This window comes from Lissotriton helveticus, chromosome 3_1 (assembly GCF_964261635.1).
Source record: "Lissotriton helveticus chromosome 3_1, aLisHel1.1, whole genome shotgun sequence".
Taxonomy (NCBI): Eukaryota; Metazoa; Chordata; class Amphibia; order Caudata; family Salamandridae; genus Lissotriton; species Lissotriton helveticus.
This window is the reverse complement of record NC_136061.1, coordinates 562,368,912-562,379,166: the sequence shown is the minus strand read 5'-3', so window position 1 is coordinate 562,379,166 and position 10,255 is coordinate 562,368,912. Positions and strand designations below refer to the sequence as shown.

Genomic DNA, 10,255 nt, shown 5'->3' with positions numbered 1-10,255 from the left:
AGAACTGTGTCCTTTGAGCCAGGTAAACTCGAAAAGTACACCACCAATCGCAACACCCAATACAGCGTTGGAAAGGGGGGGTCCAGTAGATAGACATAGGCTATAAAAAAAATAAAAATAAACGTTATTTAAAAAATAAACAATAAAAAAAAAGTAGTCCCTAAGAAGTAGCGCCGGCCGTGTGTGCTAACAAGGTGCGTGTTGACATCATCGGAGTACAGGAACGCGAGGAAGAGCGGACAACAGCGCGGGGAGGAGTGGAAAACTTAGCCAGACTGGAGGGAATGAGGTACGTGAACCGCGGTGAAGTAAGGCGGACTGGAGCAGAGCGGAGAACGTAGCAAGACTGCAGCCCCATGAGGTATGTGCAACGCAGGGAGGAGCGGTGAAGTATGTAGGGAGGAGCGGTAAGTGAGGCGGAATGGAGCGGGATAGCGGACTGCAGCGGGGCGTGTAGACTGGCATGGTGTAGTGGGGGGCGGTGAAGTGAGGCGGACTGGAGCGGGGGCCTGGGTTTGTGCGACTGGGAGCAAGCGCTGAGGTAAGGTGCACGCAAGCCTGAAATGCTGCCCCCAGCCCCCTTCTGCCCCGGGCAACGCTGGGGCGGGATATATATATATATATATATATATATATATATATATATATATATATATATATATATATATATATATATATATATTAGAACCACATATGTGGGTGAGAACCCATAACTTATCTCTAGAAATATAGATAGAAACATTACCCTTGGACCAACACCCCAAGGGTCAAGTAATGAACTGTGTGTGAATGGGACTCGTATACCATTCTCCACGCCTGTAGATTTTTGAATACCAAACCTGAAGACAGGAAGTTCCTTGAGAAAGAGAACATAAGGTGTGGCATCACTAACAACTGTACTGTAATTAACATATCATATGTAGACAGTTACAATAATATGTGTATGTGTTAGAATAAACTCACTTAGCGAACAAAGTCCGGTAATAACATCCAATACAGTAATAATGCTCACAAGAAACACCGTGAGCTAGAAAAAGTCACGGCAATTCAGCTTCAGCTAACCTAATAAAATAATGTTCCTCTAACTGTGCTTGACACCAGAAACGTGAAAAATGCGTACAAAACTGCTGGTCTAAAAAAACTGTCCTATGTCTTTCAGAGTAGGAGAAGAACAGTAGACAAAGTTCAGTGTCCTGTGTTGGTTTAATAGCACATGAAAAAAAAAACAATTGAAACAAAGTTGAAAATCTGCACGCTCCGACATGTTTAATGTTCCATAATTCTTCTTGAATAATTTTGTAACTGCCCCTCGATTTGCTGCTCCTCGACTGTGAATTTACGTTCTGTGAAAGTAATTAAAAAAGAAAGGAATATCTGCAATATCCCAGTGCACCAAAACGAAGCAGCAGAAAAGTACGAAGGACAATGTGATTGGCAAAACATGACAAAGGATACTGGAAGCAGGTAGAATGCAGGTAGATCAATACAACTGCAAAATGGCATGCATCTGTGACGCCGTGCCAGATGGCTCCCGGTGCGTCTTGGAGTACCATGGTACTCTGTTTTCGGACTGTCTTGAGCTCCTAGGAATACCCACAGTGTCTTTATTTAACATATCACGGTTGAGAGATTTTTACTTGATTTTGAGTTCAGGGATTCAAACCTGATACAGCTTTATTTAATGAATGGCTTTTGGACACCACTGTGCCTCAGGATCAACCTCATCACTTGGGGACATGTTCGCAGGGGTTACACCATTCATCCCAAGTACCTTTTTTTGTCACTGGATAAGTTATAGTGTTCATTCATAGTTTGTGCTGTAGGCTTTGGACTTTATCCTCAAAACCATCCTTCGTGCATAGAAATCCCTGTATTCTTCTGGCAGTTCGTCTAGTGTCTTCAATGCCCTGTCCAAAATTTGCATCGCTCTGGAGGCTGCTGCAGGGTCTTTGTTCCCATAGGTGTCAGTTTTATCGTAGCAATCAGGTGGGAGGTGCTTCCAAAAGACATTTACGCCCACTCCAAACTCCTCTGCAATTGTATTATGGAACCACATAGCTAGAAAGAGAAAGGGGGAAAGCTGTAACACGACGAGAACATGCTACACCTGATTCAATGCGAAACACTATTAAAGAAGCTAAATAACTTACAATAAGTGTGCTAAACAACAATAAAATCCCCCAAAACACAAAAGCTGTACAATTAAAAAATATGTATAACTCAAAAATGTGTTGCCATTCCTGAATTTCTACTTGCTTTTCCCACTGCTTTGCATTAGTCCATTCCTGCTTATTCCAATGTCTGTTTCATGGCCACTTCAATCTACATCTTTCTTGTGGCCAGCACTAGCTGAAAAAGAAACCTCTTTATGACAATGGGCCATTTTTACACCAGTGGTGAAGTAATACGCCATCGGACATTTAATACAGGTTCTCGCACCTTGTGACTTAAGCAGTGCTGTGATTAGTCTGAGCACAGTAGATCAGCACTCGGACAGGGGCTTGGAGACTGCGCGTTCCTCACCAGGCTGTGTAATGCAGCCTGGTGGGGAAGATGCAAAGTGTGTATGCCGGTTTGACCGACCCTCTTGGGCCGGCAAAACATTTATGCCCACTTTAGAGTGTGCTTTATCTTCCTCCCCTTGCACTGGTCAGCTTGGCCCACCCGCCCCTCCCGGCACCTGAGCAGGAAAGAAAACGATAATAACATCAGTTATCGTTTTAGTTTTCCTTTGTACACTGCTCGCAGCAGTGGAGCAATGCTCTTCCACCGTAGAGGAGGACCCGCCCCTGCTCACAGGGCCTTCAGATGATTCAGGGAGTGAAGATGATGTCTGGGGCACGAGGGTGCAGTGTTGCCTTCTTCCGTTGCTCCGGTGAGGACAGAATGTGTGACTGTGGGTTCTCTTTTTTTAATATGTCTTCATGTTTGTAGCCAGTTCTTTTCATCTTCCATGTTTGAGCATTTTGCCTTATTTTTTTAGGGTGTTTATAGATGATCACTTGATGAGGACACTCAGAAATATCAAACCATTCCTTCCACAATCTGACTTCAAGCAGGTGGTCCAAGCGCTTCTGTTGCCGAGACTTGACCATGGCAGCGCTACGCTCTGTGGCCTCCCCAAATATACCTTGGCTCCACTAAGGGCATCTCTGAACGCTGCGGCTAGACTGATTACAGGTACCAAAAGGTGAATGTTTTGCCAATGTGCAACATTCCGTCCATCATCATGTGTGATTTGCTGTTCGCCCTATGTGAGAAGGGTATGCCCAGACGTGGGTCCCGTGCTCACTACGCCACTGGAGTCAAGCTATCCTGGCTGGTGACGGCTGATAGTCAGAAACTGGTCCTAGGATGCTTGATTCTGGTCCAGGGAAGACATGGCTTGGCAGTTCGGGCTGGACTGTTCCCATGAGCCACAGAGTCAAGACTGATTTGCATATGGCCATGTCTGAACCGGGGTGGCGTCGTGAGCAAAATAACGATGGATTAAACTCAGATCTGTCACTGGGGGTGAATGTTTTGCCAATGTGCAACATTCCGTCCATCAGCTTCTGTGTTTTACCAAAAGAAACGCGCACATATCCCCAGTGCTAAAAGGACTTAAATGGCTGCCTTACAAAGCTCGAATTCAGCTAAAGATGGCTTGTCTGGCACACTAAGCCCTCCATTTCAAAATCCCCAGTTACCTAGCGCAAAAACTTGAACTATCCAGGGATGGTAGACCCTAAAGAAGTGCTAACTCTTTCCTCTTGAAACTACACATCAATAGCAAAAAGAAAACCTGCCAACGAGCCTTCTCTGGCGCTGCCTCGAAGATCTGGAGCTCTCTCCCACTGGAAGTACGCAGAATCTCCTCCACGGCTGCTTTGTACTTCGGGATATTGTTCGCGCTATATAAAACTTTATAAATAAATAAAAATTCTTCTAAGTGTGTTTCTCTTTATCTAGATGTATTCCCAGACTGCTGTTCTGCCATTAAGTACATTCAAGGGTTTTTAGGTACCTCACTGGCAAGAATATGTCCTTCTACAAGAAAAAGTGATCTTCGACCCAACACGTTGCTCGCAATTCCATTTTGGCAAGTGTTCCTTGGTACACATTCTGTTATGTATCAATGCTGCACACCTTTAAAAGCTGTTTTCTCTCTGCTGTGTAGTTCACCGCATATTAAAAATATTAGTGATTCCAAATATTCACAAATTTCAATAATGTCACAGAGTGCATGAGATAATTTTGGGATTTTGTAATTACTTAATATGTGGATTCACGGACTGTTAATTCCTATTCAGATTGGGCACTATGTAATTCTTACACACAAAATGCCCCAAATGTTCTGGTCACACAACTGGTTCCAAAAGTCTGGTTATAAATTTGTGAATTTACAATATGGTGAGAGTAGTAGACAGTACTTAATCTGTAAAATAGTAAGTGCCAGGACCCTGACCAGGAGGCCACTGCAGCTTGCACCACCCCATCGCCCTGAGGGCGACAGTTTACATTATTCCAGGTCCCCAAAGCTAACGGAATGGCTGGGAGGCAGGTATTAGTAATTTTTAACGCATATTGTATTCATAAACAAACGTTGTTCTGCTCCTCTATTAATTAGATGAGCAGCACCACCATGTGAATTATTGACAAGTGCCGGTGCCGAGCACCGGTTCAAATTAAGCACTGGTTATAGAGAATTTTTTTAAAGCAGATGAAAATTTGAAAGCATATAAGTATCACATCAAAACTAAAATGACATTTTGAAAAACTCTCCTGCCATTCTTACCAGGGATGAAAAGCACATCTCCGGATTCCAAGTAGCACTCGTAGCGCCTCGCTTTGGAGAACAGCGGGTACTTGTCCAAGTCTGGGTTGTCAACATTCATCACCTCCGACTTGTCACCTGAATAGCTCACAAGTTAAGAAAATATTGTCATTTTCGCCAAATGAATTGGGTGAAGCAGTGCGCTAACGCAGTTTGATAATAAGTCATGTTATCATTATCATACTAAAACTGTAACACATGTGGTAAATGGGTCAACAGCTAACAAAACAAAGCTGATACAGGAAGCATGAGATGCTTTGTAAGAGTTTGATATTTACAATTTATACTCCGTCTCTCCTAAATTAACTGGTTAATACTTTCATGTGTGGTCGGAAAGATGCACAATTAAAATAAGACACCTATGGAGTCTACATTTCCTGCAGTATGCACTGGGTCTGTTACCTCTTCAAAAAACCTAAAAACATTTCTGGTTCTCATGATGAAATTACTGTTCTAGCACTCTCCTTTCAAAATAATAGACAAATGCTTAAGCCCAGTGGTTTGGGGATTTTTTTTATTCTATGCCGATATGTAAAATAAATGTGCAAGGGAGGTCCGGGCTAATTGTAAGTTAAATGCAAAAACAACAGTTGAAAAGTATGCAAATCAGTCTTGACCCTGTGCCCCATGGGAACAGTCCTGCCCGAACTACCAAGCCAGGTCCTCCCTGAACTGGAAACAAACCGGTCCTAGGATGCTTGTTTCCAGTCCAGGGAGGACCTGGCCTGGCAGCTCGAGCTGGACTGTTCCCATGGGGCGCAGGGTCAAGACTGATTTGCATAGGGCTGGGTCCAAACTGGAATGGCATGGGGAGCAAAAAAACGATGGATTTAGCCCAGATCTCTGTGCTGGCGTGAATGTATGACATTGTTCTGTATTCTGTCCATCAATAGTTCTTTTTGTAATTGTAAGTTAAGGCATTATTATAGCCCAGACATTTCACCTCTGGCTTGCATGTAGTTACGATGTTCTTCTCTGCACTGCACACCTCAGGCCTCTGGGATGCTGGCTGGCCCACTTCGGCTCAAGGGTTGAGTCCTGTGAAATTCCACCAGTGATATCTCTCTAGCCACCACTTTGATCACTCCCAGGCCAGTAAGAGGGCTGAGATCACGCAAGGTCCATAAGGATATTTCGTCTGCTATTCCCAGACTTGCCCGAAAGTAAATTTTTTCTACTTGCGTGAGTGCTGAAGTCCCATTCTTATTTGGCTCATCGTCCACCACTTACGCAACACTTCCTTGAGGGACCTCACAATGTTGTGTTTTTTTTACTTTCTATATTCAAGAAACAAAAATGATGTTAACTATTCTTAGGGCCAGATGTATCAAGGGTTTTCCCGTTCACAAACGGGAAAAAGCCTTTTGGGATGTATTATCCCAAAAGGCAATCGCAAAATTTCCGATTCCCTATTTTGCGAATGCATTTAAGGAATCGCAAATTGCGATTCCTTAAATGCAATTCTGGAAGCACCCAAAATGTGCGATCTGGCCTTGAGGAATCGCAAATTACCACCAACTTCAAGTTGGTGGTAATTTGTGATGTCCTAGAAAAATTCACTTTTTTGCATTTTTCAAAGTGCCATGTGGCGCACATATATGCCCTTAGGGCATATATGTGCGCCACATGCATATTTTAGAGGTGCAACAGGGTGTCCTTTTGGCACCCTTGCACCCTTGAAATTGCATTAGTAATTTGTGAGTATCTATTGGGTACTCGCAAATTGTGAATGTCTTCCCATTCAAATTGTGTTACTGTGCTACATAGTTAGGTAATATGAAGGGTCTCTCTACACAGCATATTGTGCCATTTCTATTTGTTCCGCCACATAAGCTCATTCCACCCCCTTTTGTACCGCTTTTGGCCACCATAAGTGTGGCAGGGTATGCTCAGACATGAGTCCCTTGCTCACTTTGCCACTGGATTCAAGCAAGCCGGGCTGAAGACGGCTGCAATGCCAGAAACCGGTCCTCGGAAGCTTGTTTCCGGTCCAGGGAAGGCATGGCTTGGCAGTTCGGGCTGGACTGTTCCTATGAAGCACAGGGTCAGACTGATTTGCATATAGCCATGTCTGAACTGGGGTGGCAGAGTGGGCTAAAGAACGGTGATGGATTAAACCCAGATCATTTGACTGGGTGTGAGTGTTTGATTGGTTCAGATGCTCCGTCCATTACCACCCCCTTTTGTACCATTGATATTAAGACACTTGCTCGTTCATGACAATGGGAGAAAGGCTGTCCAGTTCTTAATATTCATGTTGTTGTCGGTGTTTCTGAGGCATGTAGCACTACACCCTTTGTCATTAGCTACCATTTATTGTATAGTTTTGAAAAAATTGCCCTTTCTGCAGGATCACCCCAAATTTGGGGGGCTTTTAATCAACCTTGTGCTGCCTCTAGAACCCTGTGCACTTTACCCCTGCTAACCAATAATAAACTGTTTGTGCTCTTTCCAACATGATAAATGTAAACTCCTAATTGGCATAATTAATTTACTTATAAGTCCTTAATATATGGGACCCACAGTGTACCCAGGGTATGTAAGTTAAATGTCACCATTGGGCTTGCTGCACTCATTGTGCCACTGACTGCAGTGACAATCTAAACATGACTGCAGGCCTGCCACCAGAAGCCTGGATGTGCACATTTAAACTGCACATTTGAACAGTACAAATAACTTTTGACAGGCCTAAACCTTCCTTGTAAATATTATTTGGGAACCGTAAGGTGCCCCCCTATAGCCCATAAAGTGGGGTGACTGTTATTTAAAAGTAGGACATGTAGGGGCATGTAAAAGTTTAATATTCCGGATGTCCTTACAGTGAAAACACTTAAGGGGTATATTCACTATAGCAAGACTGTCTGCTTCCATAGGGAAACACTGGATTACATCAGTACACCTCATAATGCTAATTTATAATTGGTAACAGTAGAATTAATTCAAGGACTCTTTAATAGCTAAACAAAATCCAATTGAGTGGTAGAGTTTAATGTGGTCTACTTATTACAGAAATTGTACTTTAGAAATGTTACCTTTTGCCTGTGTAAAGCCTCTGGAGGCCTTTCTGTAAGTATCCAACTGTTATCTGGCACCTTGATGGCTCCAATGTGGTGAGGTGTGAACTTGTTCCAGGACAGGGCAGTGGGCCTTGGGTATGGGAAAGTGTTGTCCTCCCCTTGGCAGGATGGATTGAGGGATGTGTACTTCAAAGAGGCCACTCCTGTAACAGGCAGCTCTAGCTCACAGCTGGGCCTGCCCGCCCTTATGTCTCTCTAGCCTGCTAGGCACCAACACCTGTGTGAGAGACAGCTGGTTTAGAGTGGCCATTAGGATGGGCTGTGAGCATCCTCCTGGACTTTGGAGTGTCAAATCCTGCTTAAATGGGACATCCTGCATGACTGGTTTGCTGGGGCTTTACGTATAATATTTGGGTAGCACTTCAAAAGAGGGTAACAGAACGCCAAAGCACTTTGTATGTATCCACTGTCTGGTTGCTGAAAGCTTAGCTGTGATTTTACCAGACTTCTGTCTCTGGGGTTGCTGGTGGGTATTGGGACTGCCTATACTGGATTTTAATGTTAACTGTGGCAGGACACTAGGATTACCACAGTACACTCTCCACAAAACCCCATCCCTCTGAGCCCACATTACTGTGGCTGAAGACTGCGCCTATCTTGAAAATACCCAAAGTGGGTAGGGTTAGCCTCTGGAATCTTTACCTTATTAGATATAGTGTCCCCAGGGGTCATTTGCATCCCCTAACTTGTGCCAGGCATAAATGTGGATCCATGCATCCACTTCAGACCACTCCTGGACCTGTGGAAGATCAGAAGAGGATTGAACCTACAGTCTTAAGACCTGAGAAGGACCTAGAAAGCTTGATCTGAGCTCCCTTGTACCTACGATAAAGAACTGGACCCCCAGAGTTATAAGGCTGACTGACCTATTGTTCAAGCTATAGGGATTCAACATGCTTCAAGAGGCCTTCCTTGCAAGTACCCATGTGATCAGTTGGGACTGGACCCTCCTGTTGGCCTCTATCTGACACTAAGGTCTTGGGGAGACTTTAAAACTCTACTCTGTTTGTGGATTGGGACTTAAAGGCCTAAAGCCCGACTGTAAAATCTTTGACTAGGGCAAACTTGATTAGTGTATCCGACCTGTGCTCAATTTCCGGTCAGTGTCGGATTGGGCCTACGTCTTGTTCTACCACTACCATTGACTATTATTAAACCTTTGAACTTCTTGGCACTATTTTTACTTCAAATTTTAAAAGTTCCCCGGTATACCTTATTGGATTTTTGTCATTTTGTTTGTTAAATTTTACACTATTTTTATCATTCGTTTTAGAGTTATTGTTTTGTATTTTAACGTTACTACTATTTTAGTGCTACACAAATACTCTACACATTGCCACTACGTTAAGCCAGTATGTGCTCTGTGCCTTACCTACTTGGGGATTGAGCTTAGATTAATTTAGTGACTTAAGGTGTTCACCCCAACAAGGCCTGTGGTTAGGACCCCCTCAATTGCACCTACTATGCAGGTTGCTGACAGACACAGAAAAATCAGACTGAGCTCCTTATGATGGGACCCTGGTCGGCTGCTTGTACTGCTAGCCCTGCAACTTCTTGCTGACTACACTGCCATCTTTTTTCACTGTACCCTGGCTGCCAGTGGATCCACACCCTAACCTGTACTTGCATGTGATTACTTTGTGAGTGGGCTGGCACATTACTCTCTTGTCAATGTACTGCTATAATAAGTACATGATGGCAATCAGTTTTCCAATAGCACGGCTACTGGTTATGTCTTAGAAGTAAGATTTCACTGTTGGCTGCTTAATGACACTGTTTAAAGGTACAAAATACACTAAAAACCAAGTGAACAAATATTGAGGCATGAGTTCACAGGTCAGTGGGATATATTGGAGAACCTTTGACAGTTAAAGGATGTGGGGTGCACTGAATCTCACAGAAATCCGTCTTATAAATTTTAATCTTGTCCAAGGAGCCAGAAAAGAAGCACACTTGGATCTATTCTTGAGAACATTTTGTATCTCAAAATCTCTGCACAGAGTTTCAAGTGCTCCCTCTGTGAGGTAGATCCCACACTGGCAGGATTAGACCAGGATGTGACCAGATGATGAAGCATGCCTCTACAAGTGAAGGGACTTCCAAATATCCCATCAACTTGTGAGCTTAGGGTTCAATTTTGGTTTGCTTGATTCTTTGTGTGGTAGGATATTATACCGGACATACTTTCCTCTCTTTCCTGTTTAAATGTAGATATGATTTAGTATGCACATACTTGTGTTCTTCAATCATCACAAGTTACTTTTGTCATTGTCAGCAGCTAGCCAGAATAAGACACAGGGACTGGCCTCCACTAGAGCATGTCCTTGCAACTACTCCAACTTTTGGCTTCAGTCGTGTACCT

The 10,255-nt window shown here is 43.6% G+C and overlaps 1 protein-coding gene across 1 annotated transcript in view; it reads right to left on the bottom strand.

Moving 5' to 3' along the window:
* Window positions 1–1,184: 1,184 nt before the first annotated feature.
* Window positions 1,185–10,255, bottom strand: part of TYW5 (tRNA-yW synthesizing protein 5) — a 108,790-nt gene continuing 99,719 nt past the window's right edge. Inside the window, exons 9-10 of the mRNA XM_078681916.1 lie at window positions 4,778–4,894; window positions 1,185–2,058 (exon numbers count right to left, since the gene is read on the bottom strand). Coding sequence (XP_078538042.1) covers window positions 1,802–2,058; window positions 4,778–4,894 — 374 coding nt within the window. The 3' untranslated portion in view covers window positions 1,185–1,801. The remainder of the gene's footprint in view (window positions 2,059–4,777; window positions 4,895–10,255) is intronic.